Source organism: Phoxinus phoxinus (genome assembly GCF_949152265.1).
Source record: "Phoxinus phoxinus genome assembly, chromosome: 17".
Classification (NCBI taxonomy): domain Eukaryota; kingdom Metazoa; phylum Chordata; class Actinopteri; order Cypriniformes; family Leuciscidae; genus Phoxinus; species Phoxinus phoxinus.
In genome coordinates this window covers 13,430,048-13,455,319 of record NC_136892.1, presented here as the reverse complement: position 1 = coordinate 13,455,319, position 25,272 = coordinate 13,430,048, and the positions used below count along the sequence as shown (strand labels likewise).

The 25,272-nt window shown below is 39.9% G+C and overlaps 1 protein-coding gene across 1 annotated transcript; it reads left to right on the top strand.

The window, feature by feature from the left end:
- Window positions 1-7,561: 7,561 nt before the first annotated feature.
- On the top strand, window positions 7,562-25,065 carry slc13a5a (solute carrier family 13 member 5a). Its single transcript, XM_079585392.1, has 12 exons — window positions 7,562-7,828; window positions 12,156-12,284; window positions 12,545-12,681; window positions 12,759-12,946; window positions 14,825-15,008; window positions 15,126-15,248; window positions 15,347-15,559; window positions 16,517-16,623; window positions 16,992-17,113; window positions 20,050-20,211; window positions 23,771-23,908; window positions 24,112-25,065. Exons 1-12 carry the CDS (start codon window positions 7,721-7,723, stop codon window positions 24,235-24,237), a joined length of 1,737 nt encoding a protein of 578 aa, XP_079441518.1. The 5' UTR covers window positions 7,562-7,720; the 3' UTR covers window positions 24,238-25,065.
- Window positions 25,066-25,272: the final 207 nt, after the last annotated feature.

Below are 25,272 nucleotides of genomic sequence, written 5' to 3'. Positions count from 1 at the left end.
TTGGCTCTGTCTGTTGAGGAAGACATCCAAAATGTGCAATGGTGAGGGTCCCCATTAGACAGGTTTGAGAAGCATGCTCTAGAAGACAGACTGACTCTGTCTGCATATGGGTCTCTTGAGGTACACAAACACACACACAAACAATTTTCATTCTGAAATTGCTTGTTTATTTTAACAAATTACCACCAAGTTACGCGTTTAATTTTTTTTTCACTTTTTTTTTACGTTTAAAGACTGAAGTAGTATTTTCTTGTAAAACATACTCCAATAATCTTTGTTTTATTTATAACTTCGTAAAATTATTTTTTACAGAGTACAGACATGCTTGTACAGATTAGATATTGTCGTCTCATGACGGCAACTGACTGTCACATGAGCAAATGACAGCTGTCTCATGATGTGCTCTAGTCACAAGTCAAAACGTTCAAACCATTGATACAGTAATAGACTGGTCCTGGAAATATCAGGGAATTTTAACATTGTGATTTCCAGGTCCCCTCCTTGAACTGCCACCTTAACGTGGTGGAGGGGTTTGAGTACCCGAATGACCCTAGGAGCTATGTTGTCCGGGGCTATAAGCCCCTGGTAGGGTCTCCCATGCAAACAGGTCCTAGGCGACGGGTCAGACTAAGAGTGGTTAAAAAAAAAAAAACTTATGAGAAAAATAAAATTGAGGACCGTGACGTCGGTATGGCGCAGCCGGGGCCCCACCCTGGAGCCAGGCCCAGGGTTGGGGCTCGTGCGCGAGTGCCTAGTGAGTGGGCCTCTCCCGAAGGAGCGACGTGGAGCCGCCTTCCCGTGGGCTCACCACCTACAGGAGGGACCGTAATGGGTCAGTGCTGAGAGGATCGGGCGGCAGTCGAAGGCGGGGGCCTCGACAGCCCGATCCCTGGACACGGAAACTAGCTCTAGGGACGTGGAACGTCACCTCGCTGGCAGGGAAGGAGCCTGAGATTGTGCGTGAGGTTGAGAGGTTCCAACTAGAGATAGTTGGAATCACCTCTACGCACGGCTTGGGCTCTGGAACCACACTCCTTGAGAGGATGGACTCTTCACCACTCTGGAGTTGCTCATGGTTAGAGGCGGCGGGCTGGTGTGGGTTTGTTTATAGACCCCCAGCTCAGCCGCCATGTGTTGGAGTTTACCCCGGTGAACGAGAGGGTCGTTTCCCTTCGCCTACGGGTCGGGGATAGGTCACTCACTGTCGTGTGTGCCTACGGGCCAAACGGCAGTGCAGAGTACCCGGCCTTCTTGGAGTCTCTGGGAGGGGTGCTGGAAAGTGCTCCAACTGGAGACTCTGTCGTTCTACTGGGGGACTTCAACGCCCACGTGGGCAACGGCAGTGTTACCTGGAGGGGCGTGATTGGGAGGAACGGCCCCCCTGATCTGATCCGAGCGGTGTTCAGTTATTGGACTTATGTGCTAGTTACACCTTGTCCATAACGAACACCATGTTCAAGCATAAGGGTGTCCATCAGTACACGTGGCACCAGGACACCCTAGGCCGTAGGTCGATGATCCACTTTGTGGTCGTTTCATCTGACCTGCGGCTGTATGTCTTGGACACTCGGGTAAAGAGAGGGGTGGAGCTGTCAACTGATCACCACCTGGTGGTGAGTTGGATCCGATGGCGGAGGAGGAAGCTGGACAGACTCGGCAGACCCAAGCGTACTCTAAGGGTCTGCTGGGAACGTTTGGCCGAGTCTCCTGTCAGAGAGATCTTCAACTCCCACCTCCGGTGGAGCTTCGACCGGATCCCGAGGGAGGCTGGAGATATTGAGTCCGAGTGGACTATGTTCTCCACCTCCATTGTCGAAGCGGCCGCTCGGAGCTGTGGCCGTAAGGTCTCCGGTGCCTGTCGAGGTGGCAATCCCCGAACCCGGTGATGGACACAGGAAGTAAAGGATGCCGTCAAGCTGAAGAAGGAGTCATATCGGGCCTGTTTGGCTTGTGGGACTCCTGAGGTAGCTGATGGGTACCGGCAGGCCAAGCGAACTGCAGCCCGGGTGGTTGTGGAGGCAAAAACTCGGGCTTGGGAGGAGTTCGGTGAGGCCAAGGAAATGGACTATCGGCTGGTCTCGAAGAGATTCTGGCAAACCGTCCGGCGCCTCAGGAGAGGGCAGCAGTGCCCTACCACCGATGTCTACAGTGGAGTTGGGCAGCTGTTGACCTCAACTGGGGATGTCGTCGGACGGTAGAAGGAATACTTCGAGGATCTCCTCAATCCCGCCGTCACGTCTTCCATTGAGGAAGGCTGAGGGCTCAGAGGTAGACTCGTCCATCACCCAAGCTGAAGTCACCGAGGTAGTCAAGAAACTCCTCGGTGGCGAGGCACCGGGGGTGGATGAGATCCGCCCTGAGTACCTCAAGTCTCTGGATGTTGTGGGGCTGTCTTGGCTGACACGCCTCTGCAGCATCGCGTGGCAGTTGGGGACAGTGCCTCTGGGATGGTAGACCGGGGGGTGGTCCATCTTTTTAAGAAGGGGGAGCAGAGGGTGTCTTCCAACTAGAGGGGGATCACACTTCTCAGCCTCCCTGGGAAAGTCTATGCCAGGGTTCTCAGAGTCATGCTCCTCCACATCGAGAGGGGTCAGCTGAGGTGGCTCGGGCATCTGTTCCGGATGCCTCCTGGACGCCTTCCCGGGAAGGTGTTCCGGGCGCGTCCCACCGGGAGGAGACCCTGGGGAAGATCTAGAACACGCTGGAGAGACTATGTCTCCCGGCTGGCCCGGGAACACCTCGGTGTCCCCCCGGAAGAGCTAGAGGAAGTGGCTAGGGAGAGGGAAGTCTGGGCATCCCTGCTTAGACTGCTGCCCCCGTGACCCGGCCCCGGATAAGCGGATAAAGATGGATGGATGGATGATTTCCAGGTCATGAAAAATCATATAAATAAAAAATTATGTATTTTTTCTAGTGAAATATGGAATAGTTTTGCTCATCTTTGCTCAGTAATGCTTAGCAAAATATTGCAGCTGCATATTACACTCTTTGTTGTTTTCCAAGTTGTCACAATTTGTGTTTAGTATTGTTTTCGTAGACTTTTAATTTGCCTTTATCAGTTACCTGTTTCCTGTGTTTCCTTTGCTCCTAATTTCCCATCAGTCATCAGTTGCCATGGACGCTTATTCAATCATCAGACCTGTTTGTTACATTGTCATTATCACTGTTTATTTAAGTTCCTCTTTGTGCTCCTTTCAGGTGTCCGGTATTGTTTGTGTGTTGTGTTCTACACGCAGTCTCGTTACTGTTTCTTCCCATTGGATTACCTGAGTTTACTTTGTTTTACTTTATTTAAATATAAGGACTTATATTTGTTTTTCTCTGCCTCTCCTCTTCCTCTTTAGACTACATAATACTGGACCATACAAGATATGAAGATGGATCTTTCCTCCATTAAAAGGTAAATCAACCCTAAAACAACTTTTTTGTAAGACTGGGGCTTTATTAATGCCGTTCATTGATTCAAGTAAATTTTTTGACATTTGGGTATAAAGTGTTTTAATTCTACAAGATATGGTGTAAAAACGTTTGAATGTGTTGAGTGCTCTTCAGGTTGAATGGTGGCTACTGCAGTGTAATTTTCCTATTGGATGTTATGGTACTGTGTGACGTAAGCAAGTACCACCTCACCACGCCCTTGCCTACAGAGAGACGTGTCGGGGGAACCGAATACATCACTTCGCCCTCTGGGACTACGGTTCTTTTTTTACTGTAGACGAGGTAGAAGAGGATCCCGCCACCAGCGTCCAGCACCACGTACCATCCATCACCAACCCAGAGACAGACCCAGCGACCATGCCCACCGTGGATAAGGAGCCAGAGCCCACCGCACACCATGAGACCCAGCCATTACCTGCCACGGACATCATGCCTGAGTCTAAGCCTGTAACGAAGTCAGTGCCAGCTGCAAAGTCTGACCCCAAAGAGATGCCTGAGGGTCCCGTTTGATCAGGTGTGTGACCCGGCCATTTCATTCATGCCTGTGGGAGTTTTAGTGGAGCTGGAAGAGGAAGAATGGCTAATAGACTGGAATATGGCAGTAGTTCTTCCCACCCTGCCCACCCAGCCCACCCACGAACCTTCTCTGTCACTGGTCTGCTCCTGCACTAACGTCTCTTTATCACCACTGGTTCTGTCCAGCACAGTGTTGTCTTCGTCACCACCATCCCTGTCTATCCCCAAGTCTGTCTTACACCCAACCTTCCTCTCCTGTTCGCTCCACCATAGACAGTCATTCCTCTGCCCCACCTTTGCTGGATTCCTTCAGCCATTCGGCTCCGCCATGCAACCCGGATCCGTCTTGGGATTCTCAGTTACCAGCTCTGACATGGCATGAGGATTCCCTGGCTTCACCTCGTCCCTCTGTGGACACGACAGCCTTAGCATGCGGTCCAAAGCATGCATTCCGGAGGGCGGTCCGAGGGATGACTTTCGCCACATTCGTGGAGTGGGTGCTGGTGGTGAACAACGACTCTCCGTTCACCATTGGTCTGGCAGAGGACCACACCAGCTGGGGCTGTACTTCCAGAGACCGGCCATCCGCCACCGACGACCAGCACATTGGAGATACGAGAGCACACCGCAGAGCGTAGACTTCAGCCTGCCACGATTGACAAGCCGAGTCTGAAGACAGGACGGAAGGACTCGTCACCTAGGAGCTTGATCCCCAAGGTGTATCTGACCAGGTGCGTGAGCTCGCTACTTTGTGTGCTGCAGAGGGAGGGTTAGTGGAGTTTGAGGGCTTGAAGGAAAGCCCCGCCCACAACCTCACCACGGTGGATGGGATAGCTATGGTTGCTGGAACATTTTTTGGACTATTGTTTGAGGAATTCCCCTGTTTCTCCTGTCCCCACTAGTCCCGACCAGACCTGACTCTGCTGTTTCCCCGCTGGTTCCGTCCTGTATCTCCTGTGATCCCTCCCTCTCCTGCCTCCTCTAACTACCAGTTCCTCAGCCCCGCCTCCTCTGGTAACCTTCTGCCCCTCTTCATCTACTGCATTGAAGTGTGTGGATCTGCTTCGGTGCTTCAGGCCACCATCTCTACCTTAACCAGAGGATCCCCTGGCTCCGCCTCCAGCCTCTGAACCCAACATTCCACCGCAGCCTGTCGACGCATCATACTAAGTAGTTTATTTTTCTTGCTCAAGACACGTTAGAGAAAGTATTTAAAAAATCTGTTAAATACGTTTTATTGAAGCATTCTGCATTTGCAAAAATTACTTATGAATCATGATTTAAATAAAATCTGATCAATTATTGCAAGATTAATGCAATTATAGAACCGGCCCTGCTATAAATTCTTTAAAACTTTCAAATTCTCCTAGCTAACAGGGAACGTTCTCAGAACTTTGTGGCAAGGTTTTCTCAAAGTTATGAACAAATTTTTAGTTCAAAGTTATCTGGTCTTTAATAATGTTTTCAAAAAGTTCTCAAACATAGTTTATGGAAGACTTTTACCTGAAACATTTAGTTTGATGCTCACTTAACCTTTTTTAAATTGTTAATACTTTTTAGAATGTTCAGAGAACAAATTATGTTTGTGAAATGATAAGATGGAATGTTCCCTTAACGTTTGCATAACCAAGATTTTTTTTTTTTTTTTTACAAATTTGAACATTTAGAGAAATATAACGAACATTATAAGGAACATTAACAAAACTTTCTAGAACATATTTGTCTATACTTAAAAAACTTATTGGGTACATATTCAGTTTTAATTGTTAGTTCAATTTAATTATAATACTAGATCCAATTCTATATTTTGAATTAAATCATTTAAATCCAATTAGAACTGAATAGGAATATAAAAAAAAGTTCCTGTTATTCCAGATGAACAATACTGACGAGAAGAATGTGTCAGGGTTTCGGGTGATAAAAGGAGCAAGGACTCAAGTGCAGAGTTGATGGGCTTTAAATAATAAAATAAAACAAAATACAAACAACAACTACCCCTTGGGGGAAACAAGACTGGCAGCAAGACTTTACATGACCTGGACTGAGCAAGAACAGGAAACATGAGGGTACCTTAGACAACAAACCAGCACAGGACTGAAAACATAAGGGGAATAAATAGGGAGAGCAAACCAAGCAGGTAACGAGGGAGGACAGGTGGGGCAAATTACTCAATAGTAACAAGGTGGGAGGGGCTAGACAATGACAGGAGAGCACATGGCACAAGGAAAACACATGACAAGCCATGTGCTCACACCAAACATGACAAAAAACACAAGCCCATGGCCAGTAAAACAAATCACAAGCCATGTGCTCACACATAACCAGACATGAACACGCAGCCAATGAGAACTCATGAGCCACGTGTTCATACAAAACATGACAACATGAAAGCACACAGCTAGTGTAAAACACAAGCTGTGTACTACACAGCACAAGACAAAACATGACATAAAAGCACATGAAACAAGGCACAGACAAGGGAAAACAGGAGTGTCAGGTCTCTGTCACAAAACCAAGAAATAGACAGAAGTGATAGAACCCTGACAGAATGACCAATAAATTGTTCCACCAAGCTGTGCAACACTATCCCAAAAGAGACTTGGGTTTGGTTTAGTGTTCCTTTGACATTATGGTGTACTTTGTATTCTCTTTGTTTTGTCTGTTAAATATTTCACAATTTCATGCTGTAAATCTATAAAACATGAAGATGTCCTTGTATGCATTTGTGACCATAGGGGAATAAATCAAAACTGTCCAAAGTCGAGTTTGATCCACCACTTTAACTTTCTTTTATTACATAATTTGGCTGTATCATAAATAAACAATCCCTTTATGACTGTTCTGATCAGTCTTGTTATTGATGTTTCACTTTATATTATTGTTTTTACAGCAGCAGCAAAACGTTCACCTGAAACCAAAAAAATTGGGTTCATCAGGATTTCCCACAACTCACTGACTTAAGGAAACCTCATCCTTTCCCTCTCACAGAGAACTATTGTCAGTCTCTCAGCAGGTCTGTGAGTCTGCCTCCCTGCTGTTTCTGTGTAGAGTTTCAGGAAAGGATCAGTGTAGGCTACCCTCTGTTTATCTCCCTGTCATTCAACTCTACTCAGATAAGAGCTCCCCCATCCAATATCACTTTCCTAGTTCATTCAGGCTGTGGTCCCTTACTTTCAAATACCTTTGTGAGAAAATATCAATCATGAATTTGGGGATTTGTGAACAGTAAAGGAGATGTCAAAGATAGAAGAGGAAGCACTTACAGTAAACGTGCTTCTGTGAGCAGATATAGGCTACTGTATTAGAGCCTGGTCCCTGAGGGTATACTTGGATCTGTTGAGAAGACTGAAAATAGCTATATTTTTAATGTGTAATTATGACTGTCCAAGGCATAAGATTCCTCTCTAAATCGTTTGTCAGGTCTATTATGAATAAACCAGACCTGCATGCGATTGATTGACTGTGACAAGTAAGGTATGTTGACGAAACTTTGGTGATGAAATTCATAGGTTAATATTTAAGAATTGAGAACCGGTACAAACCTCGCACGCGCATAATTATGCGCTCCAGTGTGTGTGTGTGTGTGTGTGTGTGTGTGTGTGTGTGCGTGCGTGCGAGCGAGCGTGTGTGTGAATGAGAAAGACAGAGAAAGAGAGAGAGCGCGCGCGATCCCCTGCACTGTCCACAGATCAGTCCACAGAAGTTTTGCGTAGTTTCCTCCCGTGTGGACTTGTCTTTGTAAAGTTATCCTAAACCCACAGGCCTAATGAAGGCTTCACATATTCTGAGCCTTATATGGAGGATGAAAAATGGACTGATTCTCTTTTGCACCCCATTCCTTCTCCTTCCTTTGCCACTTGTCATTGGAACAAAGGTGAGGCTACTTTTATGATGCATGTTAAATGTTTTAAATAGGCAAAAATGTGATTAACTGAAAAGCTAAAGATCCATAAATATAAATGCTGTGTCGTTCTCACTGGCCAGTGAGTGATTTGATTTGACAGTCAAGCGTGTCTAAAACATGCGAAAGAGAGTCGAGATAGACCCTGAGTTGGACTCTTTACACATCTTTCGAGGTTCTTTCAGTCGGATTTCTCTGTGCCCTGCGAGCAAGGGTACGAGACCATGCGTAACACTAGGGGCGACACATTCTTTCACCACAAACACACAATGCCCTATATTTGTCTTAACCCTTTACTGTCAAAAGGTTTTTTTTTTTTTTTCATGCTAACAAATAATTATAAGAACGTTTAAAATCTTATACACTGCAACAATTAGAAAATGTACTTCATGTGGTAACATCTAGAATAACAGGTTTTGTTGAAATGAAATACGTGATTTAAGATTGAGATTCAGAGAAGATTCAGAGAACTGAATTCAACCAACCTGAAAAAAACAAGGTTTTACTGAAGCATAACACAATTTAATTTATAGTTCATTCAAAATAAATCAGTTTAGTTGGGTCAACACAATTTGGTTGGTTTAGGTAAAATTAACTTATACTAGCAAATGTTTTAAGCAAATACTTAAAAAAAAGTATGTTGGTCAAACTTAGTTTCTAATTTAAAGGTGTGGTATAATGCCATTTTCACAAGATGTAAAATAAGTCTTTGATGTCCCCAGAGTGTGTATGTGAAGTTTTAGCTCAAAATACCCCACAGATATTTTTATAGCATGTTAAAATTGTCACTTCTTGAGGGTGAGCAAAAACGCCGTTTTTGTGTCTGTCCCTTTAAATGCAAATGAGATGCTGCTCCACAGAGGGCGGAGCTTCAACAGCTTGTGTCCTTTTACCTCACACAGACATGCACTGAAAATTTAAAAAAATATAGGCCTATATATGTTCAAACCCGAGTCGGACAATGATGGAGAGACTCAAGAGGAAGAATGCAATGTAGAATGCGACAGGACATTTTTGATTGGTTAGTTGATGAATTTATGTAGCTTATGTGTATAGTTATCTTCTAGTCATTGCTTAGCATATTCTGTCATGATAATCTTAGCGTTCCCGGGGGTGGGGTTTATTTAAATTGTAGGTTTCCTGATGTCACTATCCCAGGAGGAAGCTTGTGTAGTCCCTACCAACCGTTTGTAGTCCTTAAAAAGCTATTTCTTTAAAAGAAAATATCTAATTTTGCTTTGAACTTTGTAACTTTGGAGATGCTGTTCATGCTCAAACAGCAACATTACACACTAACTAAAGTTAGAAAATTGAAATCATATTCAACCACCCCTTTAATTTACTTAGGCTTAATTATCAAATGTACTATCAATGATTATTACTGTATACACAAGTTAAGCATACAGGTGTTAAAAGAAAGCATAGAACACTGAGTGCCTATAGCCTAAGCACAAGCGCTACTCTTCTTCAGCACAATGGTATCCATTCAACATTAGAAACTCATTTAAATGTCCAACATTACTGAACATTAAACATTAACATAAACTACCAACATCTTTCCCTTTACTGAAAAACATATAAACATATAAAATAAATCTTAATCCCTAAATGTATTCTCCTAATGCAGTCCTTTGCAAAGCATGTTGGGAACTACAGATCCACTGCCAGAGCTGTGTTTCTCAAAACCACCATGAGCTAAGCTCTACTTAGGCTTACAATGCTTTTGGGAAACGGAGCACAGTTAGTTATGTCAACAAAAATTATTCATGTAGTTTGTAGTCTCATCTCAGGCTCCGTTTACACGTAGGCCTACATGGTTATTTTGAAAAACGGAGACATTTCCCTTCTCCTCTGAAAACGATTCTTTCTAAAAACTCCGGCCAGAGTGGAGATTTTGGAAAACTTTGTTTGCACGTTTGCATGCAAACTGAGAAAAACAGCCGTTTTAGGCAGCCGACGTCACAGTATGTGACTATTTACGGGATTCTGATTGGCTAACGTGGGCTTGAGCTTCTCGTTACACTGCAGGTTTGGCATGCTCTAGACGACATATACACGGGTTCGTGCAACGAACACTTTTCTGAAAACTGTCAGGTGTGCACGATGTTATTTTTGAAAACGGAGAGGGGTGAAATGTCCGTTTATGAAAATAGGCTAGCCATCCACGTGTAAACGGAGCCTCAGCAATGTTTCATAATTAGATAATGTGTAATATGTTATGGTCTTTATAGCATTATTTTGACACTTGTCTGATTGTTATCAGATCTTTTTGCAGTTGAGTGTTTCTGAGTGACTGAGTAATGAAATGAACTTTGCACCTCAGGCCCTTCTTAAGTCAAAGCATATAGCATCCAAGAACATCTAGAAATGCATGAAACAATGCCGACAGTTACACATTACAATTTTGTATTACCTTGATGAAAAGTTTACCAGTGTTTGGATAAGTTTCTTATTCCAGGTGTGTTTGTTTTTCATATTAAGGACACCCACATATAATGATCCCATTGCGAGAGCCCCTTCAAATATGAATATAAACTGCTATATACAGGCTAAAAGTGATGTCCAGATGTAAATTGACATATTCGCCCTTTATTCAAATATGAATACAAAATTGTTGAAGATTTTGTAAGCATATTTTTTGTAGTTGCGCTTGGAGTCAATTGTTTCATTTATGCAGAGAAACATGCCAAATTGTGAGGACATCATTTTAGGGCTTTAATACAAATAAATTAACAAATGCAAAAACATAGCTGTAGTTTGCCTTTCATTTGTAAATAATTTTGTTTTGACAAATACCTTAACCAAGTTTATTGTTGTGTTCTTCACATATTTTCTTCTTATTTTGATGGTTTATTCAAACTTGTAGGGTCATTCAAACAAATATCCCCTCCAGACATCACTTTTGGCCACACTGTTAAAAATGTGAGTGTGATATTACAGTATATTCCAGCCCTAGTGAAAAAAAGTATACTTTATTGTATTTGAAATTCCATTGTTCAATAGTTCATTGCAAATATAATAACACATTTTAAATATATTAAAAGTATAATAGCATCATGCTTTTACCATTTTCACAATACAACTTTTAACACACTTTAAAATAATTGTACTTTAGTATATTTGTGTATTTATTTGCACTTTATTAAAAACATATTTTAGGTATTTTAACTGTGTGTTGTAAATGATCTTTGTAACAATGCATTGAACGTATACTTTCAAAAGACATTATAGTATACAATAGTAATTTTGTACAAAGTATAGCTGAGTATTATTTGTTTATTAATGTGCATTTGTTATTGAAGACAAAGTATGCAATTTGTAGTATTTGGAATAAGCCAAAGGTATACTGAGTATTACTGAGCATTACTCAAATATAATACACTTATGGTCGGCGCCAATAGCCTCATAGCCAATTGCAAAATAAATAAATCTTTAATATATATATATATATATATATATAAATACACTTATGGTATATTGCTTGTATGTTTCGAAGACATTTGTATTGAATTTGTGATGTACTTGTAACAACAAAAAAAGTACACTTTAATATCATTAATCAAGCATGTATTTAGTCTCTACACAGACATATAGGCCTACTTAAAGAATACTAAGTATACTTAAAGTTGTTCCAATTTAGTACACAAAAGTACACTAAATATACTTAATGTTATGCTTTATTTGTTGAATCAACATCAAGGTTGTAAATTTAATTACAACTAAAATATACTTAGTTCAAAACTAGTTGTTTCAAAATAGCACACTTCAAGTTAACTAATCATTAACACACTTGAAGTATACTAAATTAGTCTGGCTGCAAGTATACTTCAATTTTTTATTACCAGGGAATAATTTGAATATGAATTTACAAGGTCCTAGATCCCAAGCAAATGGAACACTAATCACCGTATGGTGACTTCAAAACAATTACATCACTAAGCAATATCATTTCTTACAGTGGCATGGTTAAAGACAACTTTAAAATGTGAATTCACAGTAAAACAAAAGCAGTGAATTATTGTGATGTGAGCATCATTTTGCTGTTGATTAACACTAATTCATAAGAAATGTATATATCTTTGTAAAACACAGTAAAACAGTTGCAAAATATTATTACAATTTAAAATAGGCTAACTTTTTTTCTATTTTACAGTAATATGTTTTCAAATGTTATTTGATGGCAAAGCTGAAGTTTTAGCAGCCATTTATCCAGTCTTCAGTGTTATTTAAATAAAACGGACTGACTCTTGAATGATTCATATATTCATACTCTTGGCTGTGTTCTGTTTTTCATCTGCAGGAGGCTGGATGTGCCTATGTAGTTGCACTGATGGCAGTGTACTGGTGTACAGAGGTGCTTCCACTGGCTATCACTGCTCTCCTGCCTGCTGTGCTCTTTCCGCTCTTCAGAATCATGGAGTCCAAAGATGTAGGTTTCAGGTCCTATAAACCAAAGTCATCCTTTTAGCATAACTGACTTTACCCTCATTAATGTCTCCTACCGTAAAGCATATCTTTCTTATTAACTATACATCCTTCATTTGTCCTCGTCATGTTTCTTCATCATACTTTTATAATCTTAATCCTAAAGGAATGAAGATCTTCATACTCTTCTTGGTCCTACAATATGGTACACTTTTTTTTTTGCTGTTTCATATGTGACTCAAACTTTATATATTTGTATGATAGGTATGTATGCAGTACCTAAAGGACACCAACATGCTGTTTCTGGGTGGGCTGATGGTGGCTGTAGCTGTTGAACACTGGAACCTACACAAGAGAATCGCACTCCGGGTGTTGCTCATCGTGGGCGTACGACCAGCTCTGTAAGCAATTAAAATTTTCTGAGAATATGCTTATTGAAAACAGCAGTCTCAGTAATACCTCTTCTGCCTTTCTGCAGGCTGATGCTGGGCTTCATGGGAGTAACGGCCTTCCTCTCCATGTGGATCAGTAACACGGCCACAACAGCCATGATGGTGCCCATCGTTCAAGCTGTGCTCGAGCAGCTCAACAACACAGCAGAACAAGAGCAGACCTCCATTCCAGAGAATGAAGAGAAAAATACTGAGAAACCAAATGAAACCCAGAGTGAGAAATAATATTAATATATCTTGAAGATATATACCCAGTTCAGACATAAACAGTGAAGATTGTATGCACTTTTTGATCTGATTTGGGGTTCTAATTAGTGTTATTTTAGTATCATACTATTATTTTTTTATTAATATTTATTATATTTTTATATATATTGTTTTATTTTCCATTTTCATTTCAATTAAAAGTTGTAGTAATTTATTTATTTATTTTTTGTCATTTGTATTAGTTTAGTTTTCTTTAAAAACAGAACCTATAGGATCATTACAAATCACACCGCAGCAAACATTGGTCCGACGGCAACGTAAACATAAATCGGTAAAAATATGTAACACAGAACAGATAACGTCAAAGACGTCCATTTAACTTTCATTTCGGAACTATTTTTTAACCATCTTTTGGATATCTTTTTAACGGTCATTAAACGTCCAAATGTTTGCTGGGACGACATGGATCTAATAAACTTGGGTACGACATGTATGTAGACTGTACGCTGATGACACCGATTGTATCGTAGGCTACGACTTAAGTTAGAAGAAAACGTCATCAGCATATACTAGTGGTAAACAAATAGAGCAAGATGAATTGCATTTTGACAATTGTGTTTTTTATGTGCACTGAAAAAAAGAGAAGGAAGTGAAAGAGGAGAATATGGACGCAGTCGTGGCTAGGGAAAAGAGGCCAACTTGGCATGCCAATTTTGCAAATGGAGCTTTTTTTTGCAAAAAAGTAGTTTTAAGTCTTAGCACCATGTTGTGTTGATCAATACACCATTTCATATTGCATTTTTATTGGCTAGTCAGTAGATGTAGATCTTAGCAGCAAACACACTGTGAGATGATCATGCTAAATTTTTTGACACTTTGGTTGTAAGACCGTGACAACAGCCATCTTTGAACATCTCACTGTACGAAGTAGGACCACAGTTTAGGGAGCTGCTTACTGAAGGAGGGGTAGCGGCGACCCTCTCACTTTTCGGTTGGCCTTACTCTAGTATAACTGGAGGTGTTAGCAGTGAACTGTTAACTTTTGACTGAAGGAGTGGTTGTGGTGAGATGATGGGACCCCTTCACTCTTCGGTTGTCCTCCCTCCAGCACAGCTGGGTGTGTTAAGCAGTTGACTGTGAGAAATAAGAGCAGACTGACAGAATGTAGTGGGTTATCACAGTTAGCGACTCATTGTCTGTTGCCTCTCCAGCTCCCTTCAGTACGCAGCTCCCTTAGGCTTGTGTTCAGGTCTGGATTGATTATACGTAGAATTGCTGAGAACGACTCCCTATTTCATCTACAGCTCTGGGCTGTCCTGTAGCTGTGGCTCGCACTGGTCTCCCCGTTTCATTAACGGTTAAGCATGGAGTCTATGGGGCTTTTTCCTAGTGCCTATAATACGGAGCTTTCTAGGGAACAAGAATGTAGTGGCACAGGATGTGTCCTAATTGGTTGCTGACGCATTTAGGTTTCTCTGGGTCGAGGCCCATCGAGTCCTTCAGCGCTTAAGCCTGGCAATATTGTGCTTGGTGACCTTCACAGCGCACAGGCAGCCTTTGGTCAGCATGGCGTATAGTGGGTATTAACGTTTCCATAGCAGCAACTGACTTACGGGAACGTCTTAGGCTCCATGTGACTTCATCGGCCTGCCGTCAACCAATAATTTGGCGTTCATTTACACATGCTTTCTTACACATTTATCCCTAAAATTGTTTTATTTGTAATGTTTTAGGGCTGCCAAAGTTTACTGGTATCATTTAAAAATATTTAACATTGTAAAGTTTCGCAGCGCAGTCTAATGGCATATTCATGTTTTGTACAGGCGATATGTAAAGGTTTCAAATTGTATAAAATGTACCAAAACTTCTGTTTTATTGTCCTCAGTGGTTCTGAATGGCCACAGCTTCTCAATTGAATCCGACCCAGAAGAGCATTCTCGAGACGCAGAAGAAAAACTAAAGATGTGTAAAGGCCTGACGCTATGTGTGTGCTACGCAGCCAGCATTGGTGGGACAGCCACGCTCACAGGCACTGGACCAAACCTCGTTCTTATGGGACAGATGAACCAGTAGGTACCGCACATTAGAGCTTTTTCCCCTAGGCATGAGAGAAACGTACCATACATTCTTACCTCTTGCTTATTTTTTTAATAAGCATATTAAATCAACATTTGTTTGACCTACAGACTATTCCCGGACAACCCTGACGTCATAAACTTTGCATCATGGTTTGGATTTGCCTTCCCCAACATGATCATCATGCTCATACTGGCCTGGCTGTGGCTACAGATTGTGTTTCTGGGTTTAAAGTGAGTGTCATTTCCCAATGAATTAAACTCATCTGCATCATGCTTATGCTATCGTATAATATACAGTAGGTTATTCTAACATTTAATGTTGAATGTAGCTTCAGAAAGACATGGGGCTGTGGGACGGTGAAGACAGAGAAGGAGATTGCTGCCTATAATGTAATCAAGGAGGAGCACCGGAGTCTTGGGCCCATGACCTTTGGGGAGCTGAGTGTCCTTGCCCTCTTCGTCCTCTTGGTGGTGCTTTGGTTCACTCGTGAACCAGGCTTTGTGGCTGGCTGGGCAACAAACTTTTTTAATGCTGAAAAAGAGTAAGGATAAAAACACTATCATTGATAACAAGACACAGAAACCATTTTAGTGGTGTTTGCTAAGACAAGCATAACTAATACTATTGCTCATCCAGTGTGTGTGTGTGTGTGTGTGTGTGTGTGTGTGTGTGTGTGTGTGTGTGTGTGTGTGTGTGCGTGCGTGCGTGCGTGCGTGCGTGCGTGCGTGCGTGCGTGCGTGCGTGCGTGCGTGCGTGCGTGCGTGTGTGTGTGTGTGTGTGTGTGTGTGAGTGTGTGTGTGTGTGTCTTACCGTTAAAATTGTTTATTTTTGTTGAGGCAACATTTGCAAAAACGACATTCTCATTTTCTACAGAACATTGTACAATACTAATACCTTTGCGAAGTAACACCACTTTGCAACGTGGCTTGATTTACAAGTCTATCAAACATCATTAATTGTAATGAAACACAATTACATATTTTGTGCACTGTAAAATGAAATGTCCTCTGATACCGTTTGAGGGTAAACAAACTCCAAACAATTTCCAGTTTTAAGGATCCTCCAAACTGAATAAAAACATGTCAAAATAGACATAATGTTGAAAAAACATTAATATCCAGAATGACCTCAGGTCTATGGGCAAAATGCCTCTAAAATTAAACGAAGAAATGTAAATTTCAGCTGTCAATTTGACCATTGGTTAAGACACACAGTGTTCTCCTGTTATCAACTGTGGCTTGTACCTTTATTTGTAGGTCTAATGTCCAGCATAAATGTGAATGGAGTTGCCCCACATTGCAAACAACATCTGTGTACATTTCCTGATGACGGTCACATGCTAAGATTTTAAGGATTTAAAACTGTGAACTGAGATTCTCTCTGGGTGAAAGGTCTGAAAAAAGAACAGAACATAATAGAATCTGCACACTTTTCTAAATCATCTGTTGTGTTATGAACTCTAACCCCTTGTTCAACCTCATGGCTCACCTCTGTGCAGGTTTGTGACAGATGCCACAGTGGCGGTGTTTGTAGCTGCCCTGCTTTTTGTTTTTCCCTCTAAGCCTCCACGTTTGTGCTTCTGGAGAGCACAGAGCTTTGACGCAGGTCAGTTTAACACCTGCTTAGCTGATGTCTTGTTTGACTATTAAGCTAGATAGTGTAGATAGTATAACTTAATGGATATCCTGTATATACAGTATATATATATATTAATATTAATATTTGTTGGTATCAATGAGCACAATCATTGTACAAATCTTGTTTTTCCACATTATCTGAATACCCCCCTCCCCCTTTTTATTTTTTGTTGTTGTTGCTGAAAAATCATTATCTACATGACTTCTCTGTATTTTATTGACATTAAGTAGTGCTGTTGAGAATTTGTTGATGTTGTTGTTGTTGTTGTTGTTTTTTTATTATAAAAATGTAAATAAATAAATAACATGAAGAAATGTAACTGTGGTCTATGTCAGTGCCCCAGCAAGACAGTGGGCCGACTCCAGCTTTGCTGACTTGGAATGTGGCACAGAAGAAGATGCCCTGGAGCATCATCCTGCTGCTGGGGGGAGGCTTTGCCCTGGCTAAAGGCAGTGAGGTACAACAAATGCTTTTCAAAATATTCAAGTCACATATATATATTTTCTTTACCCTTAGTGCTTTACCAAGTTTTAGGGCTGGGCGATATGACGATAATAATGTTCTTCCGAAATTTAGAGCTAGTATGTTGTATTTATAGTATGGTCTGTGTTGTTCTATTAATTATTGCTTTTGTTCAATGCCAGTCTTAGCGATTCTTAAAATAAAATAAAAAGTCTGATGTTCAAAAGTAATTATTAGATTTGTTCTCATTGTATATTAAGGGCCCTATTTTAACGATCTGAAACGCAAGTGTCAAAGCGCAAAGCGCAAGTAACTTTGTGGGCGGATCCCGGCGCTGTTGCTATTTTCCCGGCGGGATAAATGCCTCTTGCGCCTGGCGCAAATCTAAAAGGGGTTGGTCTGAAGTAGCTTCATTATTCATAGGTGTGGTTTGGGCGTAACGTGAAATAAACCAATCAGAGCGTCCTCTCACATTCCCTTTAAGAGCCGGCGCGCTTGTTCCATGGCGGATCGCTATTATAACGGCGGGTTTGCCGGCGCACGCCAGTAGCGGTTCACAGCCGAGGAGACCGACGTTCTCGTCAGGGCCGTAAAACACAGAGAAGTGACAATGGGGATGATGGGAGAAACCCACCCAAATTAGCTTCGGTTAAACAGACATAAAATTTGGGTAAATGTGTAGCCTAATCTAGATTTTTTTTTTTTTTATCTAGATAGATCTTTTTCACATCTTCACGGACACAACAATGATTTCCCTCGTGTGTTAATATTTTTCCTTGTAATAATGTATGATTTGCAAAAATGAAAACTGCTGCGTCTGTTTATAATTATTAGAGAATCAAAGTGGATGCGCGTTAACACGCTACATTATGGCCAAGCACGCGCCCTTAAAATACCATATCACCAACGCGCAACGCGCCACTGTCTTTAGACTGTTTTTTTCCTGGTCAGTGGCGCAATTGCTTTCTAAAAGTGGAAAATAGCACCAGGAAGTTTTGCGCCGGAACACGCCTCCTCTTTGCGCTGAACCGCCCCCGCGAGCGCAAGTTCATTCCCTAATTTACCGACATGCGTCTGTGGAGGGAAAAGTCCGCTGTGCGCGGGTGCAAAATAGAAATGATACATGCGTCGGTGTTCAAAGTCAATTGCGCTGGGTGCAAGATAGGGCCCTAAGTGTCTTTAACTACTATTAACATTTTAAATTAATAATTTGATACAATGGATTTATTGTCAACATACATGTTTGTACATTGTACTTATATTTACTAAATACCTGCATTTATTGAAATCTGTAATTAATTTCTGTAATTCATCCGGAATCCCTGACAATATTCAAAAGACAGCTGAAAACTCATCTCTTCATTGAATTAAAGGGATAGTTCACCCCACAATGAAAATTACCCTCACCCTCAAGCCATCCTAGGTCTATATGACATTATTTTTTCAGATAAATACAATCTGAGTTATATTAAAAATGACCTTGCTCTTCCAAGCTTTATAATAGGAGTGAATGTAGAATGTATCCCTCCGCCATAAAAGTACTCCACACTGCTCCGGAGGGTTAATGAAGCGAAGCGATGTGTTTGTTTAAGAAAAATATCCATATTAATGTCTTTATAAACTAAAATGACTAGCTTCCGACAGACGGCCGTATGCATCAATTTAAGACGAAAGAGTAACTTCTGACCTGACGCATGACATACTGATGATCCTCTATCCTCTGCGCTACATACTGACGCGGAAGCGCAGAGGATAGAGCAAAACAAAACACAGGTCACGAATTAGAAGTCTAAAACGAGAATTTTTATTGAGAAATGTCGGAAGATTTCGACCTAATAGAGGAACTTGAGTTTGTTGCCAAGCCCTAATAGTTTGAACCGCAAGAGGCATCACAGCTTATGCTACTCCTTTCATCCGTCATACATCGTGTCAGCAGTCCTTTTGGCGTAAGTCGGCCGTCTGTTGGAAGCTAGTTATTTTAGTTAATAAAGTTTTAAATATGGATATTTTTTATACAAAAACCCATCGCTTTGCTTCAGAAGGACTTTATTAACCCCCTGAGTCTTATGGATTACTTTTATGATGGATGGATGCACTTTTGTTGGACTTCAAAATCAGGACATTCACTATATTATAAATCTTGGAAGAGCTTGGAAGATAATTTTTTTTATCTTATTGTGTTTGTCTGAAAGAAGAAAGTCATATACACCTAGGATGGCTTGAGGGTGAGTAAATCATGGGGTCATTTTAATCTTTGGGTGAACTATCACTTTAACCACATCATGAAATAAAAGCTTGCACTTTCCTTTAATCCCTCCCTATTCTTTCTCATGCTACTCTAAGCCTGAAATCTAACTCTAATGTCTGAAACTTCTGCAAAATTAATCAATTTAAATGTAAATGTAAATGTAAAAGTAGTAGTTAAAGACACCTAATAAAAAGTGTGACCAGAGATTAATATGATGGTTATGTTCTAAGCAAGAGTGTACAATTCTAGTACACCATCAATAAAGAGACAACTATTTGTCTTTGGTGATAAAAAAAATAGCCAGTTGTTAAAGAGAATGATCCAAGTTTAACATTTTCCAAATGTAATGTGCAGTCATTTACACAAAAGTGTTGAGAAATATAGGGTATGGCTTTTGTTTCAATTGGTAACATCTCTGATTTCAGGCAGGATCCCTTTATTGTGATGTTGTTCCTCAATGTAGTTGAAAATGACTTATATCGTGGTAAAAATTTTGGTCATATCACCCACATCTTAGTGGTTTAAACAGTGAGCTGCTTGAAAGCCAACACATAATGCTTTAATGAGAGGACATGAGAAAGACTAAAGATAACCTGCAGGTCTTAATTAAACACCATATAAAAAGTCAGCTTCAATCGTCATGCTTTCTGTTTTTGTTTACTTTTATCTGGGTCAATGCTCAGGTCTCAGGGCTGTCAAAATGGCTTGGAGATCAGTTGTCGCCTCTTCAGAGTATTCCTCCCTGGGCGATTGCCATTGTCGTGTGTCTGATGATAGCTACCTTCACTGAATGCACCAGCAATGTTGCCACAGCAACATTATTTCTGCCTATACTCGCATCTATGGTACGTACGCATCTAATATTCACCATGATATATATTCTTAAACTGTGAAGCTCACAAATAAATAAATACATGCTCATCGTACATCTTTGTAGTCGCTGAAAGGTGCGCAGGACGCAGTCAATAAAATGGAAAGAAAGTCTGCAGGCATTTATGGAAATGTCTGACAAAGAACTTCTGACCACAACATTGTGTAATTTAATCAAGTTTGGCAGTTTGCAAGACTTTTTTTTTCCAATTTGTCTTAGCCGTTAAAAAAAAAAAAAATTCAATTACTAAGTACTGACATTCAGTTAGTCCAAAAAGTCTAAGATCACGGGTCAGTTTTGTTTTAAAGTCCCCATGAAATAGAATTTGTTTTGTCTTTTTGTCTTTTGCCTTACTGTCATCTATAAGCTATAGTGTGCTCCAAACCAGTGACAAAATTTGCATTTAGAAGATATAAGCATTCAAAATGTACAGTCTCACATCCGCCAATGTGGATCAATGGTTTGGATGACATCATGCTGCACTTCAGCTTCTCATCAGATTTGCTGTCCAATCAAATGCTCTCTAGAATCTGAAGCGTCCCGTCCCCTATAAATAGATGCTTAAGCTGCAGCTGAAATCGGTCAGTTGTTCACACATTTACTACCTTTACAGTGCACTTTATAGGGGATAGGGAATGATTCTGACAGTGTAAATATGCTTTCCATTGGGGCGAATTAAGTCTGGTTTCACTATGTGTCACGCGAATCGCCACTACAGCGCACACACAGTGTGCTCCGGTCCAGAGACACGATAACACAGAGTGGATTGTACGTATCGGACCCATTTGAATTATGCACAGAATGCTATATTTTAAAGCAATATGGAGGAGAAACTGTTGGAGAGTAGGAGGAAACTGCGGCTTCACCGAGATCAGCGGCTCTGGCCGAGTTGTCTGTGATGTAAACAAAACGCTATTGGCTATTTTTAAAAAGAGGAGGAGCTGCTCGATATGTCCCGCCCCCGTCTTCCTGTTTTAGTGGAAATTACGTTAACACATTGAATAATGCTGTGTTTCAAGGCACTTCAGTTGGCCTTTAAGTGTTTTATATATATATATAATATATAATTAACAATCTGAGTGAGTTGGTGGTCAGGAAGATTTTAAGTAATTAATTAATACTTTTAAAGTCATTTTAATTCATACTTTCATTTGGCACGGACATTAATTTGATTTAAACACTACTGTAAAGACTTTTACAAGAATTATATTTCAAATAAATGCTGTTCTTTTGACTGGAGTAATGGATTCTGAAAATTCAGCATTGCCAGGACAAAATAAAAAATTGTACTGTATGTATAATAAAAAAAGTGTGTGTGTGTATATGTGTGTCATTAATGGCATCTTAATTTGATTTATTTAGCTGGTGTAGTGTCCAATGTATAGATCTGAATCACTGATTAAAATATTATTCACGTTTTTCAACATGGTTTCATGTTGATTTTGCAATAGTGAGATATAACTATTTTTTCAAACTCACATGTTGCATTCACGTTGGATTTTACAAGGAATGAAAGATTTATTTGTTTATCTGTCATTTATATTATACCAGACACAAATGAACAAGTTGCGTAATTGTGAAGGTTTCTTTTAATAAGCACAGCTTCTTCCTCCATAAACCTTTCTTGTCTCTTGCTGTGCAGTTGGCACGTCCTGCCCTCTTCTCATGAATTAGCCTATGCAAGAGAGCCTGTGAATGGAGGGATTTGTAAGCTGAAGTGGCTCATATTGGAAAACCATGGAGATGTGTCATTGTTGTCAGGTTGAGAAAAAGAAAGAGAAAGGAATAATGAGAAAGAACAGGCATTGGGGGAAGATGGAGGGCTTTCAACTCCTCGCTAATTCACTTGTTGCTGAAGGCAGATATGTAGACGCTCCTGTGTGTGCCAGCGTTGTTTATTCTCCTCTGTTACCTGCAACACAACTGAGCTTTGAGAACAGAGCCAGATCACTGTAGAAAGAAGTTTTTTTATATATATATATATACAGTAACGACTATCAACAATAATGACTTTTCGAATATATTTCCTGATCACCCCGCCTGTCTGCTATTAGCTAATTACAGGCCGTATTGAAAGCTTCTGTTCCCTGAAGAAATTACTTGTTTGACCAAACTTGACAAAAAAGAAATTATTTTATTTTTAATTTAACTTCTATTTAAAAGTGCAGTAACATTCAGGAAGGAAGAACGTGTAGATGTGGACATTTTTACAGCTTTTATTAATAAACAATATAATTCACAGAGATAACGAAGACTCAAGACTAGGCATATAGGTGATAAACCAGTCAGTAAAAATGTACCCATAAGACTGGTTTTGTGGTCCATGGTGGTCACATATACAGAAACCAGGGCAACCAAGGAAACAGGAGCTGGACATTAATGATGTGATAGATACATTTCAGTGGTTTGCCGCTAGGGGATGATATTTCTGTCCGTGTGTTTTTTTTTTTTTTTAGTTTTATAAGTTTTCAATTACATATTTGTATAATAAAAGGAAGAGTTTTAGTTGGTATCTTATTGGCCAGATTAACCAAGCTCTCCATTAACAATCCCCACAATTTAAAGTACCCCTGTGGTGAAAATCATTGTGTTAATATGTCTTTGTGGTGTTTAGACAAACCATGTGTAAATTCATATTAAGTCAACACCATTGCGGAGTCCTTAAATCTGCAGTGAACCAAAGAGTATTAAAAACGCGGTTTGAAATCACTGGTGTTTGTTTCTGACTTCACACGTTGTAAACGTATGACCGTCAATGATTGGATCTCTGAGCTGGTGTGATTGAGTGGGGGCGGGGTTAATTTGCATATAATAAATGAGGAAGGAGTGTACAGTTACATTCAAGCTATTTTAGGGCATGCAGATTTTTCTTTCAAAGGAAATATGTCATTTTGGTGATCAAAGATGGGTTTTAAGGGATAACTTGATTGACAACAGGGGGACGTTAAAGAAATAACACATATTATAAAGAGACTTAATATTACATGCCATTATATGATTTGTTAATTGCATTTAATAGATTACACTTTTAATAAAACATTTGCATTTGGTTTGTAAAAGTTTAATTTTTTTTTATATGCATGTTTTAGTTGTTTTTGTTGCATTTACACCGTTCTGACCAGCAGGGGTCACCAGTGTGTTGCATTTCGAGTGCTTAAACAGAAAATCGTTTTGTGAAAATTGGTTCAATTGATTCAAAGTTTCGAAAAGTTTTGTTTCCCATCACTACTAAACACAGAAGGCTAGAACTCAGATATAACATGCACAGAAAAACTTCTCTATCGAAACAAATCTAAAAAATAAAATAAATAAAAACTAGGCCTAGTAGGCCTAACTGCAATACTGACCAGTTACTGGTTGAGCCGATGTTGCTGTGTCGGACTGATCAGAGTGCAGTTAAATACATATTTTTAACTATTACTATATATAGGTCTATATTTATACATAGCATTGGGCTAAATTCAATTCCATATGTCGTAATATATATATTTTTTAATAAGCTGGCCTTACTCATTGTTTTGTTTTGTTTTCAGTCCCAGTCTATACATATCAACCCTCTGTATGTCATGATCCCCTGCACCCTCAGTGCATCTTTTGCCTTCATGCTGCCAGTGGCCACCCCTCCAAACGCCATAGTCTTCTCATACGGATACCTGAAAGTGTCTGACATGGTGAGTGTTAGCCATTAATAAAACATTTTTATATATATATGAACCGTCACACAATGATTAAATCCAAAATGCACAGCGATATCTGATGCAAATGGAATGCTTTGGCAATGAAATGAAATGAAGAAATAAAATTGGACAAACATTATTGATGTGAATGTAGAACTATTAATGTCGGTTATCCAAATATTCGCTTTTATCCGCAGGCCAGGACAGGGATTGTAATGAATATCATCGGCATCCTCTCCATTACCTTAGCCATAAACAGCTGGGGCAGAGCTATCTTCAGTTTAGACACCTTTCCCAGCTGGGCAAACACTACAGATGTGTGAGAGACTGATCCCCTCAAACTGCACCATTCAGCACTATTCTCACCATGTGTCCAACTGAGGAGGCCAGGCAGGGTCAGAGCCAGTGGCTGGTTTTACTGGAGATGACCAGTGTGCTGTGACTGTGCAGTTCAGTTGTTGTTTTTTAATGTACATTTTTAAATATTACAATTATATTAATCATATTAAAATTATATAATAAAGTTGCTTGAAAAGCAGCTTTAAAAGAATATATGGAAAGCCAAAAGGCATAAAATCATGTAAATACCATGTGGATTTTTAAACACAAATGCCTAAACAGTGGACAACTGTGTAAACACATGCCGGGCAGTTTTGACAGAATAGTGTGATTATGTACAGTTCAAAATTAATTAAAACTCACTATTGCAATGTAAATTTTATAATGCAAATTAAAATACAGTTTTATTTACATATTTCCTACTAATACATTTAAATACACTGTTTGTTCCTACCTGCATGCCAATGTTTTAAATCAGTACACTTTTTGTGATTTTTTTTTTTAATCAAATACATTATATTAAGGACAATTTAGGGATATTGAAACATGAACTGTAGTAAGGGAAGATGGGTACACTTTAAAAAAAAAGTGGATTTACAGAAAATGTGTAACAAGTTAATAAGCATAGAAGATTATGATGTTTCATCCGGATTGTTTAGAAATTAAAACATATTTGCTATTATATTATGTTATATTTCTGTGAGTATTGAAATAAGCTTCTGTTATACCCATAAAATAAATATTTTATATACAAATTGTGTTGGTCAAAAAAACTGTATTAAATGTAATCACATTAAATCTATTTGTCTGTAAAGTCTTTGGATGGATATGAGTGATGACCAGATGAAGTATTAAAATGAGAAAAAGCCATTTAAGAAATGTGCTGAAATGAGATTTAGTGACATGACATCTATTGTCAAGAGGAAAATTAAAAGTAGGGGAACATGTCAGGTCCGTGTAACGCTTCACAGTTTTCAGACCATATGTATGCAAATGAGGGGGAAAAAATGGTGTAGCCT